Here is a 23,190-nt window from a genome sequence, read left to right on the forward strand (position 1 = left end):
TGTCTTGGAAGCTGTCCTGGAACTCGCTTTGTAGACCAGGCTGGCCTTGAACTCACAGAGATCCACCTGCCTCTGCCTCCAGTGCTGGGATTAAAGGCGTGCGCCACCAATGCCCGGCAGCTCTGCTGTATGTTAATTCTTTTTTTTTCTTATTGTAAGATACCTTTGTATATTGTACATCTGTCCTATGCAGCCAAGTTGGCTCATGACCTCTCTCTTTACAGTATATGTATTGAAATGAGAATGTTAATTAGGAACCTTTTATTGACTGTGGTAGTTTATAACTTATGTTTTTTTCATAGTTTTTTGAAGATAGCAGTGTACGTACATTATTAGTTTTCCTGATCAGAACAAAAAATAGTGGATGAGTATACACCTAATGCAGTGTATCAAAATAGGTGTACTTAATTTTTCTTTCTTTTTTTTTTAGTAAGTGGAGCAGTCTTACTCAGCAGTCTGAGGCTAGGAAGGTTGCTGAGGGTTCAAGGCCAGCCTGGGCTATATAGAGAAGTTCAGGCTAGCCTGGGTAATGTGAATCTTTGCCTCAGAAAAAGAGTAAGAAGTCATTGGTAGAGTGTTTGCGTAGTATGCTCAGAGTTATAGGTTTAGTCCCCATTACCACCAAAAGCTAAAATTACAACAACAGAAAGGAAAATTTCTGGGGTGTTGTAGTACTCAGAACTTACTGTGCGTGCTAGTGGTTTATAGGCTGCTGAGTCACAGAGCCTGAGTTTATGTCTTTACAGTATCCACCTGTAAGGTTTTAATATGGATGGGGATTTATGGCACAGAAGTAGAGAAATATAGCTTTTCACTACTGTATGGTATATGATTGGTAATAATATGTTGTAACACTTAAACATTTTTTACAAATCTTAAAGATGTCAAGTACAGGAGTCCTTCTTAGGGAGTCATGTGTTTTATATGGCTTATGAATGATTTTTTTATTTGTAATAACTAGGAAATTAAAGTACCCTGTGTAAAGATGGACTCAATGGAAGAATTTGGAGGTTTGGATTCCCCAGAATTTGAGAATGTATTTGTAGTCACTGACTTCCAGAACTCTGTCTTCGATGACTTACGCAAGACTGACTGTCGAATTGTTGGGCCACCAGTCATACTCAACTGTGCACAAAATGGAGAGGTAAGAAACATATTTATCATGACTTTTCAAGAACACGTTTTTTATTCGTGAACTTGTGAAAATCTGTACTCAGAAAATCCTGTTATTGTTGAGTGTATGTAACACTTAGAATAAGAATAATTCATAGTTGCTGGGTATGGTTGCTCAAGCCCGTAATCCTAGCACTTGGAGGTGAAAATAGGAGGATCTGGAGTCAAGTGCATTCTTGTCCATGTGGTGAGTTCTAGGCTACACGAGGCTCGCTCTCCCCCAACAAAAAGATAATAGGGGCTATTCTTTTTTTTTCAAAGATTTATTTATTTATTACATATACAGTGTGCTGTTTGCATGTATGCCTGCAGGCACCAGATCTCATTACAGATGGTTGTGAGCCACCATGTGGTTACTGGGAATTGAACTCGGGACCTCTGGAAGAACATCTAGGGCTCTTAACCGCTGAGCCATCTCTCCAGTCCCCAATAGGGGCTATTCTTATGTAGTCTTTTTTGATTTTTTTTAGAGTCAAAACGCAAGGCCATTGAAAGTGAGACAGTACGGACTGTGTGTATGTAAAAGCACATACATATAGTCTTACTTGTTAAACCTGTAATACCTTAGAGATTTGCAGAGGCTTGGCTTCCAGAAATGTGTACAAATAAACCTTTCCTACTATATCTGTTATTATAAGATTTCAATTAGGAAAATTATTTTAGCTCCCCTCTACCCTAATTTTTAACATTGTGTGTGTGCCTGAGTGTCATATGTGTAAGAGTGTCACAACTTGGAGGACTGTTCTCTCCTTTTATTATGGTGTTTTCAGGGTTCAAACTCAGGTCTTCAGGCTTGCCAACAAGTGCTTTTTTTTTGAGACAGTCTCCCTGTGTAGCCCTGGCTCTCCTGGAACTCACTTTGTAGACTAGCTTGTACTTGAACTGAGAGAGAAATCTGCCTGCCTCTGCCTCTGAGTGCTCTGACTAAAGGCACATACCACTACACCTAGCTACATTTTAAAACTTTATTTTGAGGTAAGGTCTCCTTGTATCTTTGATGGCCTTGAATTCATGGTCCTGTCTCAACCTGAATGCTGAGATTGGTTACAGAGTTTCCTACGTTTCCTACCACACCTGGTGGGGAGATGTTTAATTGTGGAATTTAAAGTCTGACGTTTCTTTTTTTTTTTTTTTTTTTGGTTTTTAGAGATAGGTTTTCTCTGTACTGTTTTGGAGGCTGACCTGGAACTTACTCTGAAGACCAGGCTGGCCTTGAGCTCACAGATCTGCCTGCCTCTGCCTCCCAAGGGCTGGGATTAAAGGCGTGCACCACCAACGCCCGGCTGAGTCTGACTTTTGTTACTTTTCCCCCCTGCATATTGGAAAATTCAAATAAGCCTTGGGCATTGAAAAATTGTCAAGAAGAGAAATTGTTAAGCTTGAGGACATGTTTTCTAAATCCTAACTAAAAAGGAAGCTCATATGTTTACATTGTGTCCTCCACAGCCCTTGCCGTTTTCCTGCCGGCCACTGTATTGTACAAGTATGCTGAACCTCGTGCTGTGCTTCACTGGATTCAGGAAGAAGGAGGAGCTCGTAAGTACAAGGCAGCTCCAGAGACATTTTCCTAGTAATGGAGATTTAAATGTGTTTGTTTATTTTTGGTGTCATGAGTTCATTTGAAAAGTCTTGAAAGAAAAATGCTGTGACTATCAGGCTCTAAATTTTACTTTTTTGTTGTTTTTCAAGACTGTTTCTCTGTGTAGCTTTGGAGTCTATCCTGGAAGTCACTTTGTAGACCAGAGTGACTTGGTCTTGAACTCACAGAGATCCACCTGCCTCTGCCTCCTAAGTGCTGGGATTAAAGGCATGTACCACCACCGCCCGGCAGGTTCTAAATTTTAAAGAAATAAATACTTAAGAGCTTTGTTTAAAAAAAATGTTTTGCAGGTGATAACTGGCATGTAAATTAATAGAAAGTTTTACTTTCCTGCTAATTATTAGCTACATTGGCTGCTAATTGAAGTTTTTGTTATACAGAATTAATGTTACACAAGCTAACCTTTAAAATATTTTTTATCACTACAGAGAAATCACAGAAACTTTTTTTTGGTTCACAATCTTTCCTAGTAAGTTTTGTTGTAATCTTGTAGGACAAAATGTTGATATACTATAACCTGTTGCTAAAAATAAATATATTTGGAGCTGGAGAGAAGGCTCGGGTTAAAAGGATTGCTGTTCATTAGAGGACAGCTGCCTGGAATACCAGCTCTTGGTGAGCTGACACCTGCCTCTGGGGTCCTGCTTCTATGTGTGCAGACTCCTAGAATAAAGATACACTCTTGAGAAAAGAAGTCAGCATATTTGCTTGTGGGTGTATGGCCTTGGCTTCTATACCCAATTTTGTAAAAAGCAAATAAGGTGAGTAAGTGAAAATAATAAGTCCGGGTGCTTAGGCAGTACTAGAGTCGATTGTCAGTTTAAACTTAATGCTCCTTGTGTATTGTTTGTGTTTGTATAGTTTTGCCTATAGCAATAGGAAGCTACTCTTTAAAAACATTTTTTACACAAAATTTAGCATTTATAAAAGTTTGTAAAAGTTTTGTAATGTAATGCTAGATGAGATATTAATACAGATTTTTGTTCAAGTTAATTAAAATCAATTTTGTTCAATTTTTCTCTTGAGGTCAATTTGGTGACATTGGTTCATCATATGGGTGGAGTTATTCGAAAAGAATGTAATTCCAAAGTAACGCATCTGGTGGCAAATTGCACACAAGGAGAAAAATTCAGGGTATGAAAACTTTAAATTTTTTTCAGTATAGTATTACTCTGTAATAGTTCTTTTGTTTATGTTTGTTTTGAAATGATTTCATACTCTAGTCCAGGAGAGTATAGAAGTCATTTTGTAGGCCTTGCTAGCTTTGAACTCATAAATGTGTCGCCTTTTCTGTTATCTAACTCCTTCAGTTGTAGAGGTGATCCACTGTGCCTGATTTGTGTGGGTTTAATGACATCACCGTTGTTGATTCTGCCGTTTATTGAGGGTCAGGTTGAAGTGTTGCCATTGGAATGAATGTTGAGTAAAGGGTCTTTGATGTAGCTCAGTTACTGAGTGCTTGCCTAGCGTGCTTGAAGGACTGAGTCCTAGCACTGTATCCCGGTCCTAGTAGTGCCTGAGTATAATTCCAGCATGGTAAGAGTAACAGGAGGCTCAGCAGGTTAAGGTCTTTGACTGCATAGGTGGTTCAAGGTTAGCCTGTGTGTGTTATGTTAGGCCCTATTTCACAAAACAAAAGGGAAGCAAAACAGAATCTTGAGTGCAGGTTTAAATCACAGGTTTGTGGCTCATTTAGGTTTTCAGAAGGCAGTGGAACTCAAGTAGATGTTTCAAGATAAGTGGGATGATGGGAGTTGGGAGATGGGTTTTGCTAGCAAAGGTTATAACCGTACTGACAGGTCAAAAATTGTGAGAACATATTCATTACCTTTATAGGAGCATAGCCTTTTATAAAGTGATCCTGTGTCTTTGCATGTGTTAATTAGCTGTATATTAAAAAGGGACATTATCTGTTATGTATACAGTGTTCTGCCTGCATGTATGCCTGCAGGCCAGAAGAAGGCACCAGATTTATTGATGGTTGTGAGCCACCATGTGGTTGCTGGGAATTGAACTCAGGACCTCTGGAAGGGCAGTCAGTGCTCTTGATCTCTAAGCCTTCTCTCCAGACCCCAGGAGAAAGTATTTTTTTCCCAAGACAGGGTTTTTTTTTTTTTTTTTGTATGTTTTGTTTTGTTTGATTGAGACAGGATCTCTATTATGTAACCATGACTGTCTTGGAATTCAATGTATAGGCTAGACTGGTCTAAAACTCACAGTGATCCCCTTGCTTCTGCCTCCGAGGTGCTGGGATTAAAAATGAGGGCCATCATTCCTACCCACATATCCCTGTCGAGCCTCCCAAATGCTGGGATTACTGGACTATGCCATAGTGCCAGCTGCAAACAACTTAGTAGGATTGAAATCTATTCTAAGTTGTAGTTGAAGTTTACATTCTCTTTTGTGTTTGTGACATGGCCCATGTGTGGAGGTCAGAAGACAACTTGCAGGCATAGGTGGAGACTCATGGGTCCTGGGGCTTGCATGGCAAGTGGTGTTAACCACTGACTCATGTCACTTCTCCTAGGTGAATCATCTTAACTGGAGTTGTCATTCATTCCCACCTTCTCAGTGTATTTATGTAGGAAGTAGTAATTGGCTTGAATTTCCCCTACACTTGTTTTCATTTGTGTGTGCATGTGTTGTGTGTGTATGCCATGTTGTACATGTGGCAACCAGAAGAAAACTTATAGATCAGCAACTTTCAGCCTTATTGCTGTGGTGTGTGAGTGTTGTATGTTTTGTCAGTATGCATGTTTGTGTACCATGTGCCTGTCCAGTGCCTCTAGAGCAGTGGCTGTCACCCTTCCCAGTGCCGTGACCCTTTAATACAGTTCTTCATGCTAATGGTGACCCCAACCATAGAATTATTTTTGCTGCTACTTCTTAACTGTAATTTTGCTGCTGTTATGGATCCTAATGTAAATATATGAAGAATACCTTGTGATACGTGACCCCCGCGGGGGTGGCGACCATGGGAGGAGATTTGCTGTTCTAGGGATAGATAAGGAGAGCTAGCAATGGTGTATACCCGATAAGGAGGAAGTGTCTCCATGTCATAGGTGTGCTTGAAAATTAAATGTACTTACCTAATTGATTCCTATATACTAAGGAAGTAATATTGTTCTCCATTACTAGTAGGCTTACAGATCCCTATTGTGGTAAAATATACCTAAAATCTACTACAACTTCAGTCATTTTAAGTTTTGCACTTCAGTGTAATTATTGCTATAATCCATCTATTAATCCTTGTTTTAACTCTTGAGGGCTTCTCCTTCCCAGATAAACACTTACTTTCTGTCTTTGTGAATGCCAGTATTCTAAGTAACTTATTAAGATGAATCTTGTTTTTTGTTTGTAACCAGCCCCCCAAACAATGACAAACATTTATAGCCTACCGAATGAGCAAAAAATCAGCCATCCTACCTTTTAGGAATATGGGCATTGTATTCTCTGGGCTGCTTTTTGTTGTCTGGGGGTGCTGAAATCTTTGGGGTACCCTGAGAAAATTTGGATAATGGTCAAGTCATGTCTAGAATAGTCTGTGAGGTTGGACCATCTCAGCTAGCATCCTTGAAGTTGTTCTGGATTCAAAATTTTGAGGAAACTGCAGCAGAGGTACCTTAAGAGGATGGATTACCTGGACCACCCATTTTCAATGGTGTCTGGTCCCTTTGCTCTGTCTTGTAGTATTTCTAGGTTTATTTATGTCTATAGCCAGGATTTTCAGGGAGTATTCCCCAATAAAATCTGATATCTGTCAACAAAAAAAAGATAAATCTTGTTTTTTTAGTTTATTGTAAACAGTCTAGTAGCATCACACTTAGTAATGACAACTTACCCTCCAAACAGTATCAAAATCTTTATATAGATTCAGAAAAGTGGGCTGGTAAAGGATATTCATTTTAGGTCAGTTTTATGGTATACATGGTAAGCTTTTCAGTTGTCTATTCAGGACTTTATACGTAAAAAGTAACACTATTCATAAAACTCAGGTAATATATATTACCTTTGTTTTAAGATTATAATATCCTAAAAAAAGAAATATGAAAATACACATTGCTTTTATTTTTATAATACTGTACCATTCTACATTAAGTTAGACAACAAGATTATTATTATTATTGTTATTTTTTTGGCTTTTTTTGAGACAGGGTTTCTCTGTGTAGATTTGGAGCCTGTCTTGGAACTCACTACTCTGTAGACCAAGCTGGCCTTGAACCCAAAAGAGATCCACTTGCCTCTGTCTCCTGAGTTCTGGGATTAAAGGCATGGGCCACCACCACCTGGCTAAGATTATTCTGATAATTACAAGATCACATACTGTGTCCTCATATTTGTCTTAATAGTATCAAGGTCAGTGTCAGTTTCTGGTGCTGGCTATACTGCCATAGCAGGGTCTCTCCCACACACCACCCCACCCCTACCCCCACCACTCATACACTTGAGAACCGCTGTTTCAGAAGTTTGGTTCTGTTTTTCCACCATGTGGATTTTGGTGTTTGAGCTCAGGTCATCAGGCTTGACAACAGGCACTGAGCCATCTTACTAGACCTCCTCTAATAATAAAGCTTACATTCTAAGAATTTAGTGACTTAGTCATGTTTTCTTTTGTAGTCCTATGTTGGCCAATACTTCCAAGGTGTAAAACAGGAAAAAAAAGGAGAAATCAAAGTTTTAAGGATGAATTTAAGAGTTATATCTATGGAAAATGGAATAAAAGACTTGGGTACTTCTCCTGGGCAGCACAGTATAGCTGACCCTATTGACAGGGGTGTGGGTGAAGCAGAACTTGGGAGATCTGACTCTGTCTGTCATTTGCCATATGGTGGTATAGGCCTGGGTGAGATCCTACAGGTAGGAGGGTGGGTGGGAGAGCTGCCTCTGCCCCTTATCAGCTGCAGCACTCAGGAGAGTGTCCCCTGCACCTTGCCTGGGCATCACAGTAGAGCTGGTGGTCCTCATGGTCCTCATTGGTCCAGGTGTGGGAGAGCTGGCCCTGAGGGCCTGAAAGCAGGAGGGCTGGCCCCACCCCTGCTCACCACTGCAAGGGGTGAAGTAGCCAGGCAGTGCTAGAGAGCGCACCCTGGTGGTGAGGACAGGAGAGAGCTAGAGGGCTGACCAGGCTGAGAACCAGGGTTATGAGTTGGCCATCCCAAAATCTACCCCATCTGTGATCTATTGGAGCATGTGAAGGGATTGGTCCTGCAGACCCAAAGCTGCAGGATCTCCACAACACACGGCAACAGTAGGATAACCAAGAGGAGTCCCAGTGAGGGCCCAGCATCAATAGTGGAGCAGAAACAGAGGCCTTGATCCAGACCAATGACTTTGCAATGAACACGTGCAAGTACAGATATGCAGACAAAGGGATTCACTGAGTGTTTCACTGTGTCACACTATAGCTTCCATGATGGGATTTTTTTTCATTTTTCCTTTTCTCTCTTAAATTTTATTGTATTTTGGGGGGAAGGTTGCAAGGGCAAAGGGCAGATACTTAGGGACAGGGAAGTGAATGGGATTGAGATGCATGATGGGAAAGAGACAAAGAATAAATGGAAAGTTTAAGGAATTGGGTACTAAAGAGCTTACTTTAAAGTTATCTTAATTTTAACAAAGTGTAATGTAAAATTGTGTTACAAGTTTTGTATAAAATTCTTTAGAAGCACTTCCTTGAATGCACTTATTTAAAGTGAAAACTCAATTGATGTTAATATTTCCTAGGTTGCTGTGAGCCTGGGTACTCCAATTATGAAGCCAGAGTGGATTTATAAAGCATGGGAAAGACGGAATGAGCAGTAAGTGCTTAGGAAGTGCATTGTGTGATTTCAACATGTTATGTATTTATTTAAAAATGGATTTTCTGTGTGTGTACTTGAATGTATGTTTTTTTGTGCCATGTGTGTGCAGTACCTGAGGAAGCCAAAAGTTGGCATCAGAACCTCAGGAACTAGAGTTACCATGTGGGTTCTAGGAATCAAACCTGGGTCCTGTGGAATAACAGCCAGGGTTCTTAACTACTGAGCCATCTCTCCAGCCCATCATGTTATTTTTTAAAATTTGTGCTTTTAACCTTTGTTTTAAAGATAAAGCTACATGCCAACAAAAACTAAATTTGTAGATCATACAGAAAAAAATAAATTCAGTCTTTGATGAATAGCTTAGGAAGCAATTAAAATGTTTGTCATTGGGTTTTACTTTGTAAACTACCTTGTGTGTGTGTGTGGGCACGCATGCTGCAGCACAAATGTGGAGATCATGCTCACTATGGAGTTAGTCTCTCCCGTTTACTTTTATATGAGTTCTGGGGATTGACCTTAGGCTTCACCTGCTGAGCGATCATCTCATGGGACTGATTTTTTGCGAAGTAATTTTGTCTGGGCAGTCGAGATGCTTTGTGGGTAGAGGTGCTTGCTACCCAGCCTGCTGACCTGTGTTTGATTCCCAGGGATCACATCAGGGAGAGATTGGACTTCTAGGGGTTGTTTGCTGACTGTCACATGTGCACTGTGGCTCCCATGTGCACACATACAAACCCATTTTTGATTATCATTAACATTCTAAAATTTACTAGACAATAGCTTAATGCTTTCAGGTATTTGGATATGCTACAGTTTTTTCTACTTTATGTTTAGATATGTTTGAATCGGTACTTAAAATTTATTATCTTGTTTTTCTGACTTTCCAATTACTCATTCTCCGCTGTGGCCTTTCATTATCTAAAATTTCATGAAATTGGAGAATATCTGTATTACAGAATTCCAAAAACACAGACATGATTTGGATGATGTGAAGGTTGTCTGTGGTTACATTTTGTCTGATATAATAGACCCCTGGACCTATACATGTTACTAAGCAACATCCCAGACAACCCCCTCTCTTTTAAGAAAACAAAACCAAACCAAAAGCGAACTACAGTTGTGAACAGTTCAGGATCTTATGTAAAATATTTTCAATGAATGCATTAGTCTAAGCCTGTTAGAATGCTGAGATGTTGTAAATGGATGTGCTTAACTTATGGAGTTTAAGCTGCCTTTACAAAGTGCACATTTGTTTTTAGATGTTTCTGCGCAGCAGTTGATGACTTTAGAAATGAATTTAAAGTTCCTCCATTTCAAGATTGCATTTTAAGTTTCCTGGGATTTTCGGATGAAGAGAAAAACAGTATGGAAGAAATGACTGAGATGCAAGGTACCATAGCATGATGTATGTGTGGTTAATATTGGCAGAGGCTGTGTCTGAACACACTGAGGGGGTGTCTGAACCTGGAGGTGGGAGATCATCCTGTGAGTGTGCCGTCCGTGCATACAATGAGAAAGTGAGCTGGGCACCTGCGTCCTCGTTTATTTCTCTGCTTCCTGAAATGTGACCACCCACTTCATGCTTTTGCTGCCATGGCTTACCTGCCATGAATGGACCCTTGAACTGAGCCAAAATAAACCGTTGGAGCCCTTATTAGAAACAGCTAATATCACAAAAATACATTTTATTTCTCAGGCTTGTTTAACTACTTCCTAATTCATAGCTGTTTTAGAGACAGATTTGGAGAACAGTTCTTTGGCTGATTTATGCTTATCTGTGTTCCTGCTCTCTTTAGGAGGCAGCTGGTTACCAGTTGGAGATGAAAGGTGCACTCACCTTATTGTTGAAGAGAATACAGTGAAGGAACTTCCATTTGAACCCTCAAAGAAACTTTTTGTTGTCAAGCAAGAGGCAAGTAACTCCAGAATGAAGTTAGTCAGCTTTAACAATACTATACCTTCTCTGTTAAGGTAGATTTAAAATTTCATCTAAATATTTTTTTCTCCTCTAGTGGTTCTGGGGAAGCATTCAGATGGATGCTCGTGCTGGAGAAACTATGTATTTGTATGAAAAGGTATGTTTTTGCTCTTGAGCTATTGGTTCTGTGAATTTTTTTTTTATAAAATTGATGCTTGTGTATCCAGAACATTTAGAAAGCATAGTATAATTAGTATACATGTCATATACCTCGCTGTTTAGAAGAAATAGTTGAGCTGGGCAGTGGTGGCTCATGCCTTTAGTCCCAGCACTTGGGAGGCAGAGGCAGGTGGATCTCTGTGATTTCAAGGATGGCCTGATTTACAGAGTGAGTTCTAGGACAGGTTCCAAAGCTACACAGAGAGATCCTGTCTCGAAAAACCAAACCAAACAAAAAGAAGAAATAGTTGAATACCCAGTTTCTTAGTTTATATAAATTTAAGTGAAACTGAAATGTAATGAGCCTTCTTTTAATGCCCCGACTAGCTTGCTTTATTTATTTATTTATTTAATTTAGGTTTTTGGAGACAGGGTTTATCTGCAGCTTTGGAGGCTGTCCTGGAACTTCCTCAGTAGACCAGGCTGTCCTTGAACTCACAGAGACCCACCTGTTTCTGCCTCCCAAGTGCTGGGATCAAAGGAATCCTCCACCACCACCACCACCACCACCACCACCACCACCACCACCACCACCACCACCACCACCACCACCACCACCACCACCACCACCACCACCGGGCTGCCCTGATTAGTTTTATGTCAGCTTGACACAGCTAGCGTCACTTGGGAAGAAGGAGCCTCAACTAAGAAAATATTCCCACCAGACTGGCTTGTGGGCAAGCCTGTGGTGGTGTATATTTAAATGTGAGAGGACCCTTGTCACTGTGGACTGTGTTCTTTTTGGCCTGGTGGTCCTGGGAACTATAAGAAAACAGGCTGAGCAACCCATGAAGACCATGGCCTCTGCTTCAGTCCCTGTCGCCAGGTGCCTAAGCTGCCTTCCCTGGATGACGGATGGACTGTAAGTTGTTTTTGGTCATGGTGTTTTATCGCAGACATTTAATCTAGCGCAAGTTATTCCCTGCTGATTATTGATACTAGCATAAACAGTAACACCCTTGTCTTTAGAAACTTCTAAGGCTACTAGATTAAGGTGCCTTATAACTGAATATTATGTTCTAGAGATTCTCATTCTGAGAGACTCTGGTAGGACAAGTTAATGTTGAATCGGTATCCTAGGTAAGGACATTAGGTAGAACAGGGGAGAGGTAGGAAAGCTTGGGACCACATTAAAATAGTAAGCAGTTGAGAATCACTTTAAACAACATGGGAAAGAAAACTAGCAGGTGTAAGCTCAATAGATAGGCAGACTCAAATGTTCTTAATATTCTGAAGAGCCAAGTATTTACCTTTCAGAATTGTTATTGTTAATTTAAAAAATGGTTTTCTTAGTAAAATGTAAGCAAGAAAGATCTCATTTCTTCATACTGGATATCAGCAAAGAGGAGTAGTAAACAAATTGTAGAAAGATTTATAAGGAGATTTACTTCGGTTTGAGATTTAGTCATTTTGAGTGGAGAAGCCAGGTGTGATGTATGTGACCATAATCCCATTACCTAGGAGGCTTCAGAAGGCGGCTTTCAGTGAGTTTGAGGCCAGCTTGACAACGTAGTAAGGTACCAGGTGAGCCCAGGCTACCCAGCAAGACACTGCCTCAGTAAGAGGAAAATAAGTTTTGAATGCTGTATTGAATATAAGGCTTTAGACTTAGTGTCCCCTCTGTAAACCTTACATAGTTATCTCACTGCTGCTTTATTGATGTCAAGTGCTCAAATAAAGTTAAAATGCGCTTTAGATGTAGTGAGAACTCTGTTTTCAGGAAATGCTGGTATATACTCTGTTCCCTCACTGCTGTATTCTTGAGACACGAGAAAAAGACTGTGGTTCATCCTCTCCCTTCATATGCTAACAGGAGTAGCGAGCAGATAAGCTAAAGGACCGTTATTCCGGGAGAAGCCGATGTGGAAAAGGAGTAGCTAAGCTAGCTACCAATTGCACTGGTGCTGACCATTGTGTTTTAGGAAGCTTCTAGTAGACTGTGAGATTCTAAGAATTACTGTGCAGAATTTGGAGCTGTGTCCGTTGAGGTGTGTCTTTTCATGTTTCTGTCTCAGCCATCATACTAAAAGTGGGTTTTTGTGCTCTTGATTTCAGACTAATACTCCTGAGCTCAAGAAGTCAGTGTCCCTGCTTTCTCTGAGCACTCCAAACAGCAACCGCAAAAGACGCAGACTCAGAGAAACACTGGCTCAACTCTCCAGAGAGACTGACCTCTCCCCTTTCCCACCTCGAAAGCGGCCCTCGGCCGAGCATTCCCTTTCTATTGGTTCACTGCTTGACATCTCCAACACACCTGAGTCCAGCATTCACTATGGAGGTAATAATCCCCATCTCATAAAATTAATCTTTAAAGTGGGGTAGATTGCACTGACTAGTAGAATAGATCCCCACTGCGCTGAATGAATAGAAATGGCATTTCTGTTAATTACCTTTATTCTAGCTGAAACAAGACACAACATGGTAAGCTAAGCATAGCTGGGTAAGTGATACACCGCTGCAATTCCAGAACTAGGCAGGTGGAGACCAGACGATGAGTTCAAGGCAGTCTGGCCCATGGGAGACTCTTGTCAACCAAAACAAAAACCAAATCCCATAAATGGTTCAATCTTGCATAGTAATGCTTTTGTTGAATGATTGTTTACTATATTATGCTTTTGTGTGTTTGTAATAGGTAGTGTCTGATTTATAGGACACTGAACTGAGGTACTGGGAAGTTATGACTTGGCCAGGACTAGAGACAGCTATTTTTAAAGTTTTTTTTTTCCTTTTTTAAGACAAAATCTCACTCTGATCACCCTGCTTTCTCAATGTTTCTCAAGTACTGGGATTATAGGAATGCACCACCACACCACTAAACAGAAGTCAGAAATGTTCTATTAATTATGGGGAAAATAAGGTGCATGGATAGGTGGGGTGAAATCAGAAGAGGGTGATGTCACTTTGTGTTGAACTGACAGGAAACCGTAACCCTGTTTGGATCACCGGTGTTTTTTTCTTTAGTCTGTAAATATGTAGTGTTTTCTAGATTCGAGACATACCCACAAACAAAGCTTTTGACTCCATGGCATTCTCTACTAATTGCCCCCATTTTCTTGTCCCTTTACATTAATGTGCTTCAGAGAATTTCTGGCATTGATCCATGAACTCATTTCCTGTTTCTGTTGTCCTTTCAACTCATTCCAATTAAGTAGCAGTCCATACTACATGCAATTTCTCTTCCTGGGAGACAGTTTTTGTGTAATTCATAGTTCTCCCCATTTGAACAGCTAACTACTTCATGGGCACATTCTCCCAACCTTCTCAGGTTTTGTACTAGAATTTACTTCTTTCTCCTTTGCTTAATTTTTCCTTCTGGCTCTAACTCCAAATGTTTCATGTTTTTTTTTTTTTTCTTTTTTTTTCTGAGTGTCTTCATTGTACTTTTCTGATGCCCTCATTTAATTCCATAGCTTTAATTTTCTCTGCTGATGTCCCCTGGATATGTCTTCTCCGTTTAGTTGCTATATCAGACATTCTGTCCTGATGCAGGGGGAGTCTTAAGTTTAACCAAACGGGAACTTGTGAACCTTTGCACTGCTTTCAACTGCCGTGTCTTTTCAGTTTTTCCTGTATAAGGTGCTTTTTTTTTTTTATTGTAGTGATCTATATTACATCCTCATTTTAAGTTTTGGCTTTGTGCATGTCAGCTTTATGAAAATCTTTAAAAAATGGAGAAATTAAAACATCAGACCTCTGATTTAGAAATCATTTAGTACCTTTGTACTGTTGTAGCTCTTTTTCCCATTTCTTTGAGAGCGCCTCATAGCTCATCTTGGCTTTGAATTTCCTGTGAAGCCAAGACTGACATTGAACTGATCTTGTCCTCATCTCCTAAGTCAGTATTACAGGTGTGTTACCATGTGTGGCTTCAGTATTAGCTTCAATGAAACAGATTGCCTTGTCCTAAATGATAGATACTATGTTAGAAGACGTAGTTCAGTTTTAGTCAGGTAGAAAGTGAGTAGGTTTTAAATTTGGAATCTTCCTGCTTCAACCTTTCAAGTAACTGGGCTCACAGGCCTACATGACCAGATTTGGCTTGGTTCTGTAGCTGTAATGAACTAGAAAGGAGCCTATTTTAATGTCAGGGTTTGAATGCATAGTTTTAGGAGATAGAAGAAAATTAACCATTACTGCAGACACATTATGCATGCAGTATTATGTGAGGTCTCCAGTTGGCAGACCCCAGTTAGACATAGCGTAGTTTTTATTTTTGTTTTTCAAGACAGGGTTTCACTGTGACTTTGGATGCTGTCCTACAACTAGTTCTTGTAGACCAGGCTGATCTCAAACTCAGTGATTTGCCTGCCTCTGCCTCTACTGCCCAGCGACACAGCCTAATTTAACATCACTGTATCTCAGAATTTTCCTCATTCAATATCCTGAGGCTTATGGCACTGTGGAATGTAGCCTGAAATAATGTAGGAAATATTTTGCATTCTTTTATTTTTTTTGAGACAGGGTTTCTCTGTATTGTTTTGGAGGGTGTCCTGGAACTTTCTTTGTAGGCCAGGCTGGCCTCGAACTCACAGAGATCTGCCTGCCTCTGCCTCCCGAGTGCTGGGATTAAAGGCGTGAGACACCACCGCCTGGCTCTGGGTGGTCTTGAAGTCACAGCTTTCTTTCAGTATCCTGAATGATGAGCGAGCATATAGACATGCACCACTGTAGCTGATTTGGAGACATTTCTTGAATAACCCCATAACATTTATCACCTTAATAGCATTAACCATTCTATTATTTTAGATTTTTCTAGTTTTCTTACTTAATCATGTCATGATTTCTAGTCCCCACCCAACCAACAACAACAAAGTTTTATATTTTAGTTTAGAATACAATTCAGGATACTCCTATTTTCATCATTTAGTTTCTTCTCATTTAGGAAACTTCCTTTTCATGATTTTGGCAGATTTAAAGACTATTGACTATTTATTATTGACCATTTATTAGTAAAACGTTTGTCAGTTTTTTAGTGGTTTTGAGATTGAACATAGAGCCTCACATATGGCAGGTAAGCTTCCTATCATTGATTGAGCTATATTCTCAGCTCAAAATTAACAAACAATCTTTTTGGTCACTGTATTTTTCTGAGCTTATCCCATGAGGAAATTTTGCTTAAGCAGAAGCCTCCGGCGGTGGCCTAAGTCTGTATGATGCTTAGATCTGTCTTCCCATTAAGCCTCTCTTTCTTTCAGAAACACCTAAGTCTTGTTCAAAGTCTTCTAGAAGTTCTACTCCAGTTCCTCCAAAGCAGTCAGCCCGGTGGCAAGTGGCAAAAGAGCTCTACCAGACAGAGAGTAATTACGTCAATATACTGGCGACAATTATTCAAGTGAGTACGAGTTAGATTCTAACTAACTTTCTAAAAGACTGTCTCCCTCTTGTTTCCCTTCTGGGATTTTGGGTTTATTCTTTGGGTTTTCTTTTGAGTGGTATTGGTAAGTATGGGGTTGAAAAATCTTGCTGTGGAATTCTGGCTGGACTGGTCCGTAACAGGCTGACCTCATACTTGTAGAGATCTCACTTTGTCTGTCTCCTGAGTACTCAGATAGCAGATGTGTGTACTACCCAGGCAGATGATGACTTAAAAGACCAAACCAAGTAGCATCAACCTTTTTGAAACTTAATTCTTAACTCCAGCATTGACTAGTCTTACCAGTTAGAAGCTGCTCTGCAGTTGGTCTTCTAGAAGTGCCTTTGCTACAATGCTGTAGTTTTCGTGTAACCTGGTAGCTTTGGCAGTGCCAAAATTAATTACAACCAGGCTGTTGTACCTGAAAACCCTTAAAATGTTCCAGTTTTCTTTTTTTCCCTTTAGGTTGACAATGACTGACTACATTTGGGTTCTTACAGCTTCACGTTGTTAAGATACTGCCTTCAATTTAGAATCCATAGAATTTTCTGAAATTTGTGTCATAGAGAAATGCTCTGTTTAGTATTGTATATATGTGAAAAATACTGTCTAAATAATAGCTGAGAAGCTGAATAGTACTGATGCCAGTAATTTTTCTCAGTCCTTTCATATAATCCATCAAATGGGAAGTAGTTACTTATAATAAATATCTAACTCTTTGCTTACTTATATTTAAATGTTTTTTGAGCTGGTCATAATAGTGCACACTTGGAATGTCAATAATGGCAGTGCTCTGGAGGTAGAGGCATAGAGGTCAAAATCAAGAGACTGTAGTGAAACCCTGTCTCAGAAACCAGGCACAAGCACCAGAACAAAACAGGCTTCCACATTCACATGCACACGCATGTACCACACAATGCAGATGTGCATACACATTCATGAAAATGGGAAAAAAAAGAAGTACACGAAGATTAAAAATTGTCATCATTGCAGGGACGGGGCAGTGCCTCTGGGGTAGAGGGCATGTACAACATACATGAGGCATAGAGTTCCGTCTTCACACCATTAACCCAGCCAACCCAAAGCTTCTGAGTTATATAACAGTCAGTGTATACGTTCCAAAACAGTCTTCTTTAATGCCTGTTTTTGTAAGTGGTAAAATCTATCTGCTCAAAAACGAATAAAAATAATTAAAGAAAACCACAGCTGGGTACAGTAGTACTTACTGAAACCCCAATACTTGGACAGCTGAGGTAGAGAGAGACAAATTCTAGGCTAGCATGGACTGCATAGCAAAAGCCTGTCCTTTTCAAAAGAGAGAAGCAAATTCTAGGTGTTTGTTTAATCTGGGTAGATAAATTAAAATTAAGTAATTTTGAAATTGGTTCCAATAAAGAAGCATGAGCCCCCAAACCTATCTTAAGAGAACGGGTCTGGGGTTAGCTCACTGGGATAGCTGTGGTCTAACACACACAAGCCTTTATGCAATCCTCAACACTAGCACAGCCTGTAGAGGAAAGGAAAAGAAGACACTGTCAGGGATGCAAGTCTCAGTCCTCTCCATGCTAAGCAAAGTGGCATTTAATGTGCCTCCAACGTAATAATTTCACATGTGTATTTAAAAAGAGTTTTACTTAGCTGGGCATCATGACCCCTGGAGGCTAACGTTGGATGATTGCTGTGAGTGCAAGTGTGCAAATATGTATGTCAGAAGACAGCTTTCAAGAGTTCGCTGTCTCCATCCAGCATGTATGTGGATTCTGTAGCTTGGGGCTGTCAGACTTGGCGGCAAGCATCTTCACCTGCTCAGCTGTCTGCTAGCCCTCCTCACTTTTATTCACCCCTTCTATCTTTTGTGCTATTGTATATGAAGCTAAGAACTGGACAATCTGCATTTATTATTATTTTTACTGTTTTTTTTTGGGGGGGCGGCTGGAGTTTCCTAGATAGGGTTTTCTCTGTGGCTCTGGAGGCTGTCCTGAAACTAGCCCTTGTAGACCAGGATGGTCTCGAACTCACAGAGATCCACCTGCCTCTGCTTCCTGAGTGCTGGGATTAAAGGTGTGTAGTACCACCGCCAGGTTCTATTTTCTTGTTCTTGGAGGGTATAGAACTCTGTGACTTTAACATGTCGAGATATGTGTGACTGCAGCAGGGAATCAGAACTGTTCTGTTTTCAAACATCTTCCTGCTGCTTGTCTTTTGTGAGATATCACATATATGCAGTCACAGTGTGCACCCAAGGCCTGGCTTCCTTCAGAATCATATAACCAGACTGTGTCTATCGCTTCCCTGCCTGCCTTGTGTGTCCCTCCTCTCCTTTTCCCCCATTTCTGAAACATTTGCTGTCTCGACCCCCTGAGCTCCAACATCTGATTCTTTGACTTCTTCCTTCCCTTGTTAAAACACCTATAGTTAATGAATGTCAGTATTTATTTTATTTTATTTTATTTTATTTTTTTTTCTTTTTGGTTTTACGAGACAGGGTTTCTCTGTTGGAGGCTGTCGGTCCAGCCTGGCCTCGAACTCAGAGATCCGCCTGCCTCTGACTCCCGAGAGATGGGATTAAAGGCGTGCTCCACCAACGCCCGGCTGAATGTCAGTATTTTTACTTTTGTCATTCCTTCCTGAGTTTTGAGAGTTCTTTGCATGTAATTTTGTATATTAGTCCTTTGTTAAGTGTGTGATTTTTAATTTTTTATTAGTGTTTTGAGAGTTCTTTGCATGTAATTTTGTATATTAGTCCTTTGTTAAGTGTGTGATATTCAATTTTTTATTAGTGTATAAGCAAATTGCTACATATCTTAGGAAAATTTTTATTAAATACCTGTTTCTTTTTATTCTAGTTGGTCTTTAAATTTTACCTAAAACTAACTCATGAGTAATTTCTTCCACAAATTTCATGAATTTAGGTTTTATTTTTAGGCCTATGATCTATTTTGAATTATTTATGGCCATAGCAAATGGTAGTCTAATATCATTTGTTGGAAGACCATTCTTTGAATGGCTAATAATTACTTAGCTCTGTTTTTTTTCTTTTTGCCTCTTTGGTTTTGTCAGACAGGGTCTCATATAACCCATGCTGGCCTCAAACTTGGTGTGTGGTGGAGGATGACCTTGACCTCCAGCTCTTCCTGCTTCCATTTCCTGTATGTTGGGATTGCTAGTGTGTGCCACCACAACACCTGGCTTTATATTTGCATTAGTTTTCATTTCTTGAATTTCAATTCTACTGTAACACACACCATCTTAAATATTGTTGTTTTTTTGTATGAAATAATCTTGTATATCTACATATATTTTTAGAATCAGATTTCCTTTATCTATCAAAAGTCCTAGAATTTTGATTGGTACTGTCTTGAAAAATACCTACATGAGTTCTGGCTATGTTGAGTTTGAGTTTGTGACTGTGTGACTTTGGTTTTACTTTTAACCATAGCTCTGGTTTTTGAGCATGTGTGTGTGTATCTTAAACACAAGTATTTACGTTGTTTTGTATTAGATGGCACTGATTTTTACATTCTTTAATTTTCTTTAACTTTTGAGACAGAGTCTCACTATACTCAGCCCTGGCTGCCCTCAGGTTTGGTATGCTGACCTGGCTGGCAGCCCTGGAACTAGGTATATAGACCAGGCTGGCTTTGATGTCACAGAATCCTCCTACCTCTGCTTCCCAAATGCTGGGACTAAAGTTGTGTGCTGCCATGCTCATTTTTTTTTTTTTTTTGTTGTTGTTGTTAGATTTATTTTTGGGTCATCTAAATAAGATGTGCATGCCTATTGTGTTTGTGTTTGTATTAGTTACTTGAGTTCTGTTCCATTCATTCATTCATTCATTCACTCACTCACAATTGGTAGAGCAGGACCAGTGAGATGGCTCAATGAGTACAAAATGTTCTTGCCTTGATTCCAGCATTTCATGGTAGAAGGGGAAATTGACTTCTACAAGTTTTTTCTCTGATATCTTCTGTGCACTGATTGCACCCATGTTTTTTCTTTTTCTTTTTTTTTTTTTTTGGGTTTTTCGAGACAGGGTTTCTCTGGCTTTGGAGGTTGTCCTGGAACTAGCTCTTGTAGACCAGGCTGGCCTCGAACTCACAGAGATCCGCCTGCCTCTGCCTCCCAAGTGCTGGGATTAAAGGCGTGCGCCACCAACGCCCGGCCGCACCCATGTTTTTTCTGTCTCCTCCCTACCTTCAGTCTCTCCCTCTCCCCCTTCTCTCGTTCACACATAGACAAATATACTACTACTACTAATAATATAAAAGAGCTACAGCAATAAGTGGGCAGAGTTCAGGGTTTCTCACATGAGATTTAAAATCTAGTTTCTTTGCTACTGAATTCCTACTGTTGTGTGTCTAGAAAGTTTATTGGTTTCTTCCTTATAAATTAAAGAAGTAGGAATTACTCTTCTAGTAATTGTAATAATTTGTTAGGTTTCTTTTGTAAAAAGACAAACAGGATTTATTTTATGTGTATGGGTGTTTTGCCACTGTGCCAGTGGAAACGAGTATATTGGATTCCCTGGGGTCGGAGTTCCAGAAGGTTGTAAAGTACCATATGGTAGCGGGGAACTGAACCTGGGTCCCCTGGAAGAGCAGCCAGTGCACTTAACACCCCCATGTGCATGCCTGTACAGGGTATATCAATATATGAAGGAAAAATAAAATGTTATAAGAAAAGATTCTTTAGGAGAGGTTTTCCCTCGACTTTTTCTGATGTTGACATCACTGTTTGTCACACTTTTTAGTTTAGCTTTCTTTTACTCACAGTTTGCCTAAGCTAGATCCCCTGATTTAGTTATTTCAGGTACCATTAGAAGAAGAAGGGCAACGTGGCGGACCTATTCTTGCACCAGAGGAGATCAAGACTATTTTTGGGAGTATCCCAGATATCTTTGATGTACATATGAAGATAAAGGTAAATGTGCACTAAAGGTTGACATTCTTTCCGGGGGGGGGGGTGGTACTTCATTTTGGTAATTTCTACCTAGCTAAGTAAGCTTTGTGTGTGAAATGTATTTCTCACCATGTAGATGGCTTAGAGCTAGCTCATAGGGATGCTCCTTGCTCAGGTGGGGATTGCAGGGTTAGGACATTGCTCTTGGCTTATATTTTGTAAAGCTCTTCAATAAAGACTTTTACGACTTATGTTATTGTATGTTGTCAAATATTTTGCCTACAATGTTTGTATGCACACCACACATATGCTTGGTACTCACAGAGGTCAGAAGTTGGCATTGGATCCCCTGGAGTCTGGAGTTACAGATGTGGGTGCTGCAGATTGAATCTGGGTTCTCTGAAAAATTGAAAAGTGATGTAGACTCCTGGGCCATTTCCCCATTCAAATGTTTTGAACATTGTATGTTTTAGGATGACTGAGGAATTTTATGCATCAGGGATTAGCAAACTATGGTTCATAGGCTTTGTCTAGCCCTCTGTGTTGGTAAAGAGTCTTGAAGTAGATCCCATTCATTTTCATATTTTTTTAATACAATATATTTTGGTCATATTTTTCCCCTTTCCCACCTCTTAAGTATTTCCCATCTCCCTACCCAGCTAGCTTCCTGTTCCTTATCTCAGAAATAGGAAAAAAAAAAACAAAGCAAACAAACAAAAAGCCCGAAGGACAAAAAATAAATCAAAACACAAAAAGAAGCTGTCAACAAAAAGAAAAAGAAAACATTGAGTCTGTTTGGTGTTGAGCATCTGTTTCAGGTCATGAGACCTGTCTTGATTTGTGGTTGATATACCCAGTGACAGTCATTACAGAAAACTAATTTTCCATTTCCCAGAAGGTATCAGTTCCAAATAACTTGCTGGTTAGGGGTAGGACTTGAGTCTGTACACCGTCTCAGTGCTGGGACTTTGTCTGGCTTGAATATGTGCTGGTATTGTATATACTGCTGCAGTGTCTGAGTTCATTTGTGTTCCTTTCTGTTGTGTCTAGAAGACACTATGGAGTCACTCACTCCTCTGGCTCCTGCAGGGTTTCTGCCTCCTCTCTGCCTCTTCTGTGTAGATCGCTGAGGCCTGAGGGGAGAGTTTTGATGAAAGCATCTAGGACACCCTGTTCCAGGCGCTCCACTCCCGTTTGCATACTTGCTGTGCTTGCCTCCATTCTGCAGAATCGAGGACTTGTAACAGGAGCCATATGGCCTTGGAACATTTACCACCTGTCACTTTTAGTACAGTTTGCTTGACCGTGTTACAGGTTATCATTTTTTAATGACTTGTGTTAAATTAGTTGCTATAGCAGCAGGATTAAAAGTAGTAGCTTTTTCATGATTGTTAAGGCCAATCAGCTTTATAGTTAGTAAGACAAAGCATTAAGCTGTTAATCATATTGGAGAATTAGTATTGGTCTGCCTGACAGTGCTATTTATATTGTCTTAATTCATCCAAAGGTCATTTTCTTTGTAAACAAAATTTAACTCTTTGTTGAGAAAAGGAGTTTACATATAACATTAACTTACTTCATAAAGTGATTTTATTTTTTAACCTGCAAAAGATCTCATAAACGTTACAGGCGGGATATGTAAGGAGCTGCTGAGATTAAATGTTTATATTTGTTCTATTTCAGGATGATCTTGAAGACCTTATTGTTAATTGGGATGAGAGTAAAAGCATTGGTGACATCTTTCTTAAATATGTAAGTGTTTGTTTTACAGTTTCATGCACTTTAAAGGTTTCATACTTAAGGACTGACAGGGAAGGGAATTTGAAAGTGCCATTTAACGATTTCATGTGGTTGTTATAGAATATTCTAGAATTGTTCTTGACATTTGAAACATGTTTTCTATATGTTCAGCTTAATAAAAAAATCATCATTAGAATACTAGTTATCTCACAGTTGTATAGTAACACTTATGTAAAATTATTTGCTATCCCCAAATGATTATATATTCATGATTTTTTTTTTGCATGTGCTGGGCAGTGGTGGCATACACCTTTAAACCCAGCACCTGGGAGGCAGAGGCAGGCGAATATCTTGAGTTTGAGGCCAGCCTGGTCTACAGAGCCGGTTCCAGTACTACTGGGGATACATAGTGAGACCCTGTCTCAAAAAGCAAAAACAAATAATAATAATAAAAATGCACGCACGCTCACGCGCACACACAGGCACA

The 23,190-nt window shown here is 39.8% G+C and overlaps 1 protein-coding gene across 5 annotated transcripts in view; it reads left to right on the top strand.

Moving 5' to 3' along the window:
• Ect2 (epithelial cell transforming 2) overlaps positions 1 to 23,190 on the top strand; it is a 59,423-nt gene that overhangs the window by 6,916 nt on the left and 29,317 nt on the right. For all 5 annotated transcript variants that reach the window (XM_021226948.2, XM_005069759.4, XM_021226950.2 and 2 more), the window contains 11 exons: positions 962 to 1,144; positions 2,620 to 2,709; positions 3,800 to 3,907; positions 8,498 to 8,571; positions 9,834 to 9,964; positions 10,371 to 10,486; positions 10,587 to 10,649; positions 12,767 to 12,989; positions 15,907 to 16,043; positions 20,865 to 20,984; positions 22,647 to 22,715. In XM_021226948.2, the coding sequence (XP_021082607.1) occupies positions 962 to 1,144; positions 2,620 to 2,709; positions 3,800 to 3,907; positions 8,498 to 8,571; positions 9,834 to 9,964; positions 10,371 to 10,486; positions 10,587 to 10,649; positions 12,767 to 12,989; positions 15,907 to 16,043; positions 20,865 to 20,984; positions 22,647 to 22,715 (1,314 nt within the window). The remainder of the gene's footprint in view (positions 1 to 961; positions 1,145 to 2,619; positions 2,710 to 3,799; positions 3,908 to 8,497; positions 8,572 to 9,833; positions 9,965 to 10,370; positions 10,487 to 10,586; positions 10,650 to 12,766; positions 12,990 to 15,906; positions 16,044 to 20,864; positions 20,985 to 22,646; positions 22,716 to 23,190) is intronic.

This window comes from Mesocricetus auratus, unplaced genomic scaffold, assembly GCF_017639785.1.
Source record: "Mesocricetus auratus isolate SY011 unplaced genomic scaffold, BCM_Maur_2.0 Super-Scaffold_100011, whole genome shotgun sequence".
Lineage (NCBI taxonomy): Eukaryota > Metazoa > Chordata > Mammalia > Rodentia > Cricetidae > Mesocricetus > Mesocricetus auratus.